This window comes from Nematolebias whitei, chromosome 24 (assembly GCF_014905685.2).
Source record: "Nematolebias whitei isolate Nwh7 chromosome 24, NemWhi1, whole genome shotgun sequence".
Classification (NCBI taxonomy): domain Eukaryota; kingdom Metazoa; phylum Chordata; class Actinopteri; order Cyprinodontiformes; family Rivulidae; genus Nematolebias; species Nematolebias whitei.
The window spans coordinates 255746-267967 of NC_056521.1; the positions used below are offsets into that span (position 1 = coordinate 255746).

Consider the following 12222-nt stretch of genomic DNA (forward strand, 5'->3'; position numbering starts at 1 on the left):
GCTTTTCACTTCAGCTAACATGTGCTAACATTAGCGTTTCACTTCAGCTAACTCTTGCTAATATAATCTATTCACTTCAGCTAACTCAAGCTGAGGTTAGTTTATCACTACAGCTAACACGGTAATGTTAGCTTTTCACTTCATCTAACGCGCTAACATAAGCTTTTGAGCTAACTAGCCGAGATTGGTTTGTCACTTCAGCTAACTCAAGCTAATGTTAGATTGTTTCTTTGGCTCTGGGTTCAACACATCAACAGAAGTAAGATTTGTTTAGCTGTACAGTGTTTTCAGTACTTGTCTTGGGAGGGCGCTCGTCTCTTCGGGGTCTTTGTCGACTGTGGGTGGGGGAGAGAGGTAGCGGAGCGCTGTTTGTCTTGCGCGTGGTTTGCAGTCTGAGCTGAGCTCATCTCTGCTCCCTGTCCAGAAGTGGCAGAGCAGAGTGGGGGTGGGGGATTTAGTAGGCGGGGCGTGCAGTTCTGTTGACATGGTAAGGCTCCCTCCTTGGATAAAGGTAGGGGAAACACTAGTGTATGTGTGGAAAGAGGTATTCCACAATAAATGTATTAAAAACATAATGAAAGGTCTCCATTTATTTAGCAATGTTTAGCTGATAGCCATGTTATAGCCTGCTATGGCCATGTATAGCTGTGCTACGTTAGAGTCAAGGTTCAACCTCAACGGCTCCAACTCCCGACTCAACGAGATCTTCTTTTGAAACGTGTTTCTGACTTTATGATTTATGATTTTCATTTCTTCTGTTTTCACGGTGCAATGTTGGTTTGTGTGTGCAGATGTAAGTTACCTGACAGAGGAGAAGGTGTACGAGATCTTGGACATCTGTGGAGAGAAGAAAGATTACTCCCCCCTGATCCGGGTCATAGGTCGGGTTTTCTCTAGCTCTGAGGGCCTGGTGCAGAGCTTCCGGAGGTCCAAACCTCACACCAAGGAGGAGCTGAAGTCTCTCCAGGGTAAGGACGAGGACAAGGATGAAGATGAAAAGGAGGCGGCTGCGTGTTCTGCTACAGCTATGGATGAGGACTCCCCCACCTCGTCTGCGTTGTCCAGGCTTGGAGAGGGATCCTCAGGAGAAAATGACGTCCAGAAGCTGGCCCCCGATGAGGTGTCGGTGGACATCGAAGCCGTGCGGCGGGTCTACGAGCGCCTCCTGTCCAATGAGAAGATCGAGGCTGCCTTCCTAAATGCTCTCGTCTACCTCTCTCCGAACGTCGAGTGTGATCTGGCGTACCACAACGTGTACTCCAGAGACCCCAACTACCTGAACCTGTTCGTCATCGTGATGGAGAACAGCAACCTTCACAGCCCTGAGTACCTGGAGATCGCTCTGCCGCAGTTCTGCAAGGCCATGAGCAAACTGCCTCTGGCAGCTCAGGCCAAGCTGGCACGCCTCTGGTCCCACTACAGCGCCGAGCAGATCCGGAGGATGATGGAGACCTTCCAGCAGCTCATCACTTTCAAGGTGATCAGTAACGAGTTCAACAGCCGGAACCTGGTTAACGACGACGACGCAGTTGTGGCGGCCACCAAGTGCTTGAAGATTGTTTACTATGCAAACGTTCTTGGAGGCGACCTGGACGTGGAGAACAATGAGGAGGACGATGATGAGCCGATTCCGGAGTCCAGCGAGCTCACTCTGCAGGAGCTGCTGGGCGAGGAACGCCGGAACAAGAAAGGCCCTCGAGTAGACCCTGTGGAAACAGAGCTGGGAATCCGCACCAACGACTGCCGGCAGCCGCTCATCTCCTTCGAGGAGTTTGTCAACGAGCCGCTGAACGAGGTGCTGGAGATGGACAAGGACTACACCTTCTTCAAGGTGGAGACAGAAAACAAGTTCTCTTTCATGACGTGCCCCTTCATCCTGAACGCCGTCACCAAGAACCTGGGTCTGTACTACGACAACCGCATCCGCATGTACAGCGAGCGGCGGATCACGGTGCTCTACAGCTTGGTGCAGGGTCAGCAGCTGAACCCCTACCTGAGGCTGAAGGTCCGCAGAGACCACATCATCGACGACGCTCTGGTCAGGGTATGTGAGTTCACTGCTTCATGGACTAACCACCTGGTTTTTCAGTTTAGATCTTTTAGCTGCGGTTTTCACACTTTTAGGTTTTAGCTGTTCTGTCTTTTTTTATCATGCAGCTTCAGTTCTGCTACACTGAGCGTTTATGTAGAGTTGAGCTCATGTAGCATCTGAGATCCTGGCTCCAGGTCTCTAAGCTGATGTGATCTGTGTCCTTGCAGCTGGAGATGATAGCCATGGAGAACCCTGCAGACCTGAAGAAGCAGCTGTACGTGGAGTTTGAAGGAGAGCAAGGCGTTGATGAAGGAGGTGTTTCCAAAGAGTTTTTCCAGCTGGTGGTGGAGGAGATCTTCAATCCTGATATTGGTAAGAAAGCTCCAAAACCTTCAATTCAATTCAGTTTATTTATAAAGCACCAAATCACAACAAAGTTGTCTCAGGGCACTTTACTGAAACATTCACATAAAAGCCAGTTAGTAAAGTTCTCTATCTGAGGAATCCAGCAGACAAGTTGAATCTTGGCTTTGTTGCAGTCTCCCATCCTGAGCAAGCACAGTGGAGACAGTGGAAAGGAAAACTCCCTTCAACCTTATGAACCGTACATGCACCTCAGACTCTGAGGCTCGTTTCATGGCTCTACAATTTGTGTCCACTCTGAAGGGTGCAACAATACAAAATGTACTTTTTTACCATGAAATAAATATTTAGTCAATTTAAAAAAAATGTAGTGTAGAGTTTTTAACAAAAATCTCTTAACGCATTAATATACAGGTGCTTGTCATAAAATTAGAATATCATGTAAAAGTTGAATTATTTCAGTAATTCCATGCAAAAAGTGAAACTTGTATATTATATTCATTCCTTACACACAGACTGATCTATTTCAAATGTTTAATTATTTTAATGTTGATTATAACTGACAACTAATGAAAACCCCAAATTCAGTATCAGAAAATGAGAATATTGTGAAAAGGTTCAACATTGAAGACACCTGGTGCCACACTCTGATCAGCTGATTAACTCAAAACACCTGCAAAGACCTTGAAATGGTCTCAGTCTAGTTCTGTAGCTACACAATCATGGGAAGACTGCTGACTTGACACTTGTCCAAAAGACGACCACTGACACCTGCACAAGGAGGACAAGACACCAAAGGTCATTGCTACAGAGGCTGGCTGTTCATAGAGCTCTGTGTCCAAGCACATTAATAGAGAGGTGAAGGGAAAGAAAAGATGTGGTAGGAAAAAGTGTACAAGCAGTAGAGATAACTGCACCCTGGAGAGGATGGTGAAACAAAACCCATTCCAAAATCAATCAATCAACCTTTATTTCTACAGGTAAATCCCATTGAGCCTCGAGGAATCATTTACAAGAGAGACCTGATTTATTAACAAAGAGTGATGACAACAATGGACAACAGCAACAACAATAAACAGTTATAAAAAGTCATACTGCAGTTTTTTTTTTTTTTTAACAAATAGGATGGCTAAAAGGAAAAGGTAACAAAACAAAACAAACAAACAAAAAAAACCAGCTCGATTCCAAGACAAATGTAGAAAACTAAAAACAGGAACATGTCTGCATTGGTCCCTGCCAGGTGTCCAACAGATTCTTAAAGACAGAGAGGTCAAGGTCGAGAGCTTCAAAGCTTTTTGTAAGATATTCCAGGGAACAGGAGCGGAATAAGAGAAGGCCCTTTTGCCTAGTTCAGTCCTCACTGAGGGAACACTGCAGGTAATGATGTCCTGAGAGCGCACTCTGTAGCTGCACTCACGCAGAGACATGTAGGAGGAGATGTATGAAGGCAGCAGACCAAGAAGTGATTTAAAGATGAAAATATACCAGTGAGAGAGTCTGCGTGAAGTTAATGACGTCCAGTTAACCAGTGGATACTGGGTGCAGTGGTGGGTACGATAATCAAAGCCAGTTATGAATCTTAGTGCACCATGATAGACAGCATCCAACATCTGCAGCATCCAACATCTGCAGGGTTCTTGTAGGAGTGTTCATGTAAATAATGTCACCATAATCAATGGAGGGAAGGAAAGTCACAGATACAAGGTGTTTTCTAGCGTTCAGAGTTAGACAGGATCTGTTTCTGAAAAAGAAACCCAGTTTAACTTTCAGTTTCTTTACCAAGTTTTCCACATGGAGCTTAAAAGAGAGATGTGTCGACCAAGATACCCAAATATTTATAGGAATCAACAAACTCAATGGGGACACCATTTGAGGATAAAATCGGAGGAAGAACTGCTGGGACCAACTTCCTATTTGAAAAAAGCATCCCTTTGGTTTTGTCGGCATTTAGGACAAGTTTGAGGTGGAACAAATCTGACTGGATGATGTTGAATGCAGAATTCTAAAGCTGGAAAGCCTTAGCAACAGTTTTAGCTCGACAATAAACAACTGTGTCATCAGCATAGAAATGTATGGATGCATTAGGGATGTTTTTACCTACATTATGTATGTAGATTGTAAAGAGGGTGGGTCCTAAGACTGAGCCTTGTGGTACACCATTGTTGACTGTTAAATAACTGGAGGAAGTACCATTATGTTGAACACATTGCCTCCGGTCTGAAAGGTCTGGAAGCTCAGAGGAGCTGAGTAGGACAAGGAAAGAGCTGGTTGCTGGTATTAAGAAGGCCAAGGCCACATATGCACAGAGGATCGAGGGTCAATTCACCTCACAAGACCCTCGGAGCATGTGGAGGAGCATTAAGTGCATAACAGATTATAAAGGAAGGAGCGAACAATGCCCTAAAGACCCATCTCTGCCTGATGCCCTCAACAAGTTCTATGCACGCTTTAAAGACCCGAACAGACCACCCAGCACCAGACTCACCTCACCACCAGATGAAGAGCATCTCAGCGTGACCTCAGGCGAAGTAAGGAGTACTTTCAGGAGGATTAATCCACACAAGCAAACGGCACAGACAACATCCCCGGAAAAGTGTTGAAGGAATGTGCTGATCAGCTCTGTGAGGTGCTGGCAGACATCTTTAACTCCTCACTTACCCTGGAGACAGTTCCCACCTGCCTGAAGACTGCCACCATCATCCCAGTCCCAAAAAGCTCTACAGTGACTGGTCTGAATGACTATCGGCCAGTGGCCCTCACCCCGATAGTCGCCAGATGCTTCGAAAAATTGGTCATGACTCACATCAAAACAACCATCAACATCAACGAGGACCCTCACCAGTATGCATACCGTGAGAACCGATCAACAGAGGACGCCATCTCCTCTGTGGTCCACACTGCGCTCAACCACCTGGAGCAGAAGGACTCTTACGTCCGTATGCTCTTTGTGGACTTCACATCCGCCTTCAACACCATGATCCCCCAAACCCTGATGGACAAACTATTCACACTAGGACTAAGCCCCTCCATTTGTAACTGTGTACTAGACTTCTTAACAAACCGATTGCAGTTAGTGAGGATCCACAACTTCTCCTCCTAAACCATAACCCTCAGCACTGGCTCTCCTCAGGGATGTGTGTTGAGCCCCCTCCTGTTTACTCTGCTCACGGATTATTGTGCAGCTACCCATCCAGGCTGTCACATTGTAAATTTTGCAGATGATACAGTGGTGGTGGGATGCATCACAAACAATGATGAGTCCAGCTACAGGCAGGAGGTGGAACACCTGGAGAGCTGGTGCAAAGAGAATAACCTTCACATCAATGGGAAGAAGACAAAGGAGATGATCGTGGACTTCAGAAGGAACAAACACACCTACACCCCCCTGAACATAAGAGGATCTGCGGTGCAAGTGGTCTCCAGCTACAAGTACTTGGGTGTACACATGAATGACAACCTCAACTGGAGCAACAACACCACCAGCCTGATGAAGAAAGCTCATCAGAGACTCTACTTCCTCAGGCGGCTGAGGTGAGCTGGTCTGGGAAGCTCAGTCCTCACCTCCTACAGGTGTGCAGTGGAGAGCATCCTGTGGTCCAACATCAACGTGTGGCATGGAGGCTGCACAGCTGCAGAAAGAAAAGCTTTGCAGAGAGTGGTGAAGGCTGCACAGAAATCTGTTGGAATCAGCCTCCCCACCATCACAGACATCTACACCTCCAGATGCAGGAAGAGGGCCACCTGCATCATGAAGGACCACACTCACCCAGCACACACACTTTTTGCCCCACTCCCCTCAGGAAGGAGGTTAAGGAGCATTAAGTGTAGAACCACTAGACTGAGGAACAGCTTCTACCCTGAGGCTGTTAGACTCATGAATCTCTAACCAGGAGAATCACTGTGAAAAATCACATCATGTTGCTGCTGATCTGTTTAATGTTGCTGCTGATCTGTTTCATGTTGCTGCTGATCTGTTTCATGTTGCTGCTGATTTGTTTCATGTTGATGTGTTCATGCGTGCTCATCTGCTCACACAGACTCATGTCCGTGCTACTGTTCAACATAATGTTTTTATACCATTAGTGCTTAGTGTATATTTAGTTTGTTTTTCCTAGTTCATATCTTAGATGTTATTACTGTTTTTCTTTTACATTTTATTGTTGGATGTAACTGGGACCCTGTGTACATAATTTCGCTCCACCACGTGGGGTGGAACGACAATAAAGAATCTCTGACTCTGACTCTAATCATCAACATTAAAAGAAATAAACATTTGAAATATATCAGTATGTGTGTAATCCATCCATCCATCCATTTTCTTCCGCTTATCCGGGGTCGGGTCGCGGGGGTAGCAGCCTAAGTAGGGAGGCCCAGACTTCCCTCTCCCCAGCCACTTGGTCCAGCTCCTCCGGGGGAATCCCGAGGTGTTCCCAGGCCAGCCGAGAAACATAGTCTCTCCAGCATGTCCTGGGTCTTCCTCTGGGCCTCCTCCCAGTGGGATGTTTCTGGAACACCTCACCAGGGAGGCGTCCAGGAGGCATCCTAAACAGATGCCCAAGCCACCTCAACTGGCTCCTCTCGACGTGGAGAAGCAGCGGCTCTACTCTGAGTCCCTCCCGGATGATCGAGCTTCTCACCCTATCTCAAAGGGAGAGCCCAGACACCCTGCGGAGAAAACTCATTTCAGCCACTTGTATCCGAGATCTCATTCTTTCGGTCACAACCCAAAGCTCGTGACCATAGATGAGGGTAGGAACGGGTTAGGGTTAGGGTTAGTTGGGTTAGGGTTAGGGTTAGTCGGTAAATTGAGAGCTTCACCTTTTGACTCAGCTCTCTCTTCACCACGACAGACCTGTACAGCGCCTGCTTCACTGCAGCCACTGTACCCAATCTGCCTATCGATCTCACGCTCGATTTTTCCCTCATTCGTGAACAAGACCCCAAGATACTTGAACTCCTCCACTTGGGGCAGGACCTCCTCACTAACCTGGAGAGGGCACTCTTCTTCAGCCTGACAGCATCCCTCGCTGACGGTGTCCACCATCGGGTTCGAGGGTTGCCGCCACGACAGGCACCGACAACCTTGCGGCCGCAGCTCCGGTAAGCCGCCTCGACAATAGAGGCATGGAACATGGCCCACTCGGACTCAATGTCCCACACCTCTTCTGGAACATGTTCGATGTTCTCCCGGAGGTGGGAGTTAAAACTCTTTCTCACAGGAGACTCTGCCAGACGTTCCCAGCAAACCCTCACAATACGTTTGGGTCTGCCAGGTCTGACCGGCATCCTCCCCCACCATCGGAGCCAACTCACCACCAGGTAGTGATCAGTGGACAGCTCCGCCCCTCTCTTCACCTGAGTGTCCAAGACATGTGGCCGCAGATCAGATGAGATGACGACAAAGTCGATCATCGAACTGCGGCCTCGGGTGTCCTGGTGCCAAGACCACATATGGACACACTTATGCCTGAACAAGGTGTTCGTTATTGACAATCCATGACGAGCACAGAAGTCCAACAACAGAACACCACTCGGGTTCAGATCAGTGGGGCCATTCCTCCGAACCACACCCCTCCAGGTCTCAATGTCATTGCCCACGTGAGCATTGAAGTCCCCCAGCAGAACAAGAGAGTCCCCAGGAGGTGCAATTTCCAGTACACCCTCCAAGGACTCCAAAAAGGGTGGATAATCTGAACTGCCGTTTGGTGCATAAGCACAAATGACAGTCAGAACCTGTCCCCCCATACCTAGGCGGAGGAGGCCACCCTCTCATTCACCGGGGTGAATGAACCCCAAAACACAGGCACCAAGATGGGGGGCAATAAGAATGCCCACTCCTGCTCGGTGCTTCTCACCAGGGGCAACTCCAGAGTGGAAGAGTGTCCAAAGGTCTAAATAGTGTCTAAAAGGTCTATAGTTGGACAGAATTTCTGAATCAAGATCAGACTTCTTAAGTAATGGTTTAATCACAGCAACGTTAAAGCGCTGTGGTACATAACCATCCATTAAAGACAAATTAAGTAGATCCAAAATGTGGACATTAATTAGTGGAAATACCTCTTTAAACAGTCTGGTTGGGATGGGATCTAGCAGGCATGTGGATGGTTTGGATGAGGTTATTTTTGACAATTCAGAGCTCTACAGGACAAAAACTGTCCAAACATAAATCAGGCTGTAGTGAAATTTTTAAAGTTGTCTCATTTGACAGGGGACTAGAGATAGTAGAAGGAAGGATGGTTTGAATTTTCTCTCTAATTGAAATAATTTTATTTATAAAGAATCTCATGAAGTCATCACTACTTATAGTTGTAGGGATACATGGTTCAACAGAAATGGGACTTTTAATTAGTCTAGCAATAGTACTAAACAGAAACCTAGGGTTATTTTTATTCTCCTCTATTAAAGATGAGTAATATAAAGTTCTAGCTTTACGGAGAGCTTTTTTATATGTTAGCAGACTATCTTTCCAAGTTAAATAAAATTCTTCAACATTAGTAGAGCGCCATTTTCTCTCCTGGTTTCTAGATGCTGCTTTAAAGTACGTAACTCAGAATTGAACCAAGGAGCCAGTTTCCTCTGATTGATTACTTTCTTTTTCAGTGGAGCAATTTTATCAAGTGAAGTTTGCATTGAAGTTGTAAGATGATCAACTAGATGATCTAAGTCTCTGTTCTCTGATGCATTACTCTGCAAGACAGAGGAAAACATTGATGGAAGAGATTGTTTCAATTTGGTTACAGCATTTTCTGATAAGCACCTGCTGAGATGAAATTTACTCTCAGTGACTGTGTAGTCATTTAATGTAAACTCAAAGTTATTAAAAAATGGTTGGACAGAACAGGATTTTGAGGAACTGTTACCAAGTCCTTAATCTCTATACCAAGTGTAGAACCACTAGACTGAGGAACAGCTTCTACCCTGAGGCTGTTAGACTCATGAATCTCTAACTAGAATAATCACTGTGAAAAACCATATCATGTTGCTGCTGATCTGTTTCATGTTGCTGCTGATCTGTTTCATGTTGATGTGTTCATGCGTGCTCATCTGCTCACAGACTCATGTTCATGTTTGTGCTGATGTTCAATGTTTTATGTTATGAGTGCTTAGTGTATATTTAGTTGATGTTTTTCTTAGTTCATATCTTAGATGTTATTACTGTTTTTCTTATACATTTTATTGTTGGATGTAACTGGGACCCTGTGTACATAATTTCGCTCCACCACATGTACCACATGAGGTGCGAATGACAATAAAGAAACTCTGACTCTGACTCTGATAGGTCAGAACTAAATCAAGAGTGTGATGATAAGAATGAGTAGATGTGCGGACGTTTTGGGTAAAACCAAATGAGTCTATTAAATTATTAAAGGCTATGCTTAAACTATCACTCTCAACATCCACATGAATATTGAAATCACCCATTATTATGATTTTATCAGTATTTAATAATAAGTCAGTTAATAATTCTGAGAATTCAGACAAAAACTGAGAGTAAGCTCCTGGTGGACGATATATAACAACTAGTAAAAGTGGCTTTTCTGATTTCCATTTTGGATGAGAAAGACTGAGGGACAGCGATTCAAAAGAATCATAACTAATAACTGGTTTGGCATTAATCAATAATCCTGACTGAAAAATAGAAGCTGCTCCTCCACCTCGGCCAGTTGTTCTAGGAACATGAACATTTAAATAATTAACAGGAGTGGATTCATTTATACCAACAAAATCCTCCTGTTGTAGCCAAGTTTCTGTCAGACACAATAAATCAATATGATGATCAGTTATCAGTTCATTAACTAACAGGGATTTAGAGGAAACAGATCTGATGTTCAATAATCCACATTTAATGATTTGATGATTTTGCTCTGGTAAAGTAACTGTGTTTATTTTAATCAGATTTTTATGGTTTATATTTTTAGAGCTGATTTTTGGTTTATTTAATTTGAGCCGTGGGCGAGTTGACACTGTTTCAATGTGGGGGTGGGTGGTGTACAGAGGAGAAGCAGCAGAGAGGTGGAGGACTACAACTCTGCTTCCTGGACTGGACCCTGGGTTGTCAATCATTTGGGGGATCAACAAAATCAGCCATATTTCTAGAAAGAAGAGCGGCTCCGTCCAAAGTGGTATGGATGCCATCTCTCCACATCAGACCAGGTTTTCCCCAGAAAGAACTCCAGTTATCTTTGTAGCCCACGTCGTTGTCAGAACACCACCTGGACACCCAGCGGTTAAACAAAAGTCTTTAATGAAATGTCCTGTAGACTGTGTTGTGGCTCAGTGATTCAAATTTTACTGAGTAGAGTTCCTTTCATGGTTCTGTTTGGAGATGTTTCAGAGAGTCATGTGAGAACCATCGGTTTAATCGTCGTCTTGTCCTCCTTCAGGGATGTTTACGCACGACGAGCGGACGAGACTCTTCTGGTTCAACCCGTCATCGTTTGAGAACGAGGGCCAGTACACGCTGATTGGCATCGTTCTGGGTCTGGCCATCTACAACAACTGCATCCTGGACGTGCACTTCCCCATGGTGGTCTACAGGAAGCTGATGGGCAAGAAGGGGACCTTCAGGGACCTGGCTGACGCTAATCCAGTAAGGCTTCGTTCATTCTGCTCAGCACAGTTTGTTAACGTTCACTGACTGGTTCTGGCCCTATGTCAAGGTTCTGTGCCAGAGTCTGAAGGAGCTGCTGGAGTATGAGGGCAGCGTGGAGGATGACATGATGATCACCTTCCAGATCTCTGAGACGGACCTGTTCGGGAACCCGCTCATGTACGACCTGAGGGAGAACGGGGACAAGATTCCTGTGACCAACGACAACAGGAAGGTGAGATGATCTGAGCCGTCCAACTGGTTTCTCTGGGCTCTCTGCTCACCATGAGAGGTGCTGAGAGACCTGCTCAGCTCTCAGGATGGAGGGCTTGGCTTCTTCACATCCCATTTATTCCACACCTGAGCTTCCTGCTCAAACCTGAGGAACATTCCACCTTTTTCATTTCATATATGCATAAACACTACATTCAAGAGAGTATTATTACTCTGCCGTGGACTTGTTCAGCACAAACAGGAAGTCATCTGGATGCTGGCATCAAACATCCTCCAGCTCCAAAACTCCCAGAGCCGTGATAAATAACATTTATTTTAATATTTATAAAAACAGGCCCAATACTAACTAATCATTTTAACTAAGAAAACATTTTGTTTTTGATCAAACTTTTTGAGACCTGGGATTCTGTTTACGATTCAGAATAGATACAAACTTCTATTGTCTGGTTTAAAAGCAAACGTTTGGCTCTTTACTGTCACTTTGTTCCACTGAACTTATACTGAACCCTGGTACTCCCCTAGTATTTATTATTTGTATGCAGTGTATATGAAGCATGTTACACATTAAAAGATGAGGTCATAAGAAGTTGATGTTGTCAAATGATCAGAGGATAAATGAAATGTATCAAGTTAAAAAAAACAACTGTCAAATCGTAGCTGCATGGCTCACAGTATCACAGGTATCAAACAGAACTAGAGAGATTGAAATAAAAATATTCAGCCTTCCTCATCCAGGAGTCTCTAAAAGTTCCTGAGGCTGTTTAAAGATGAACACCTCCATGGTCTTTGCTGTAGAGGGTTTAGATATGGCTGTAGAGGGGTCAGATGTTAATGTAGAGGGGTCAGATGTGGCTGTTGAGGGGTCAGATGTGGCTGTAGAGGGGTCAGATTTGAATGTAGAGGGGTCATATGTGGCTGTTGAGGGGTCAGATGTGGCTTTTGAGGGGTCAGATGTGAATGTAGAGGGGTCATATGTGGCTCTAGAGGGGTCATTTGTGGCTGT

General features: G+C 45.2%; 1 protein-coding gene across 1 annotated transcript in view; it reads left to right on the forward strand.

Annotated features, from left to right (window-relative positions):
• The window catches only part of LOC119429172 (ubiquitin-protein ligase E3A), a gene marked incomplete at its 5' end in the record, with an annotated part of 31512 nt that overhangs the window by 11352 nt on the left and 7938 nt on the right, over nt 1-12222 (forward strand). Inside the window, 4 exon segments of the mRNA XM_037696852.1 lie at nt 792-2044; nt 2260-2404; nt 10780-10985; nt 11056-11220. Coding sequence (XP_037552780.1) covers nt 792-2044; nt 2260-2404; nt 10780-10985; nt 11056-11220 — 1769 coding nt within the window.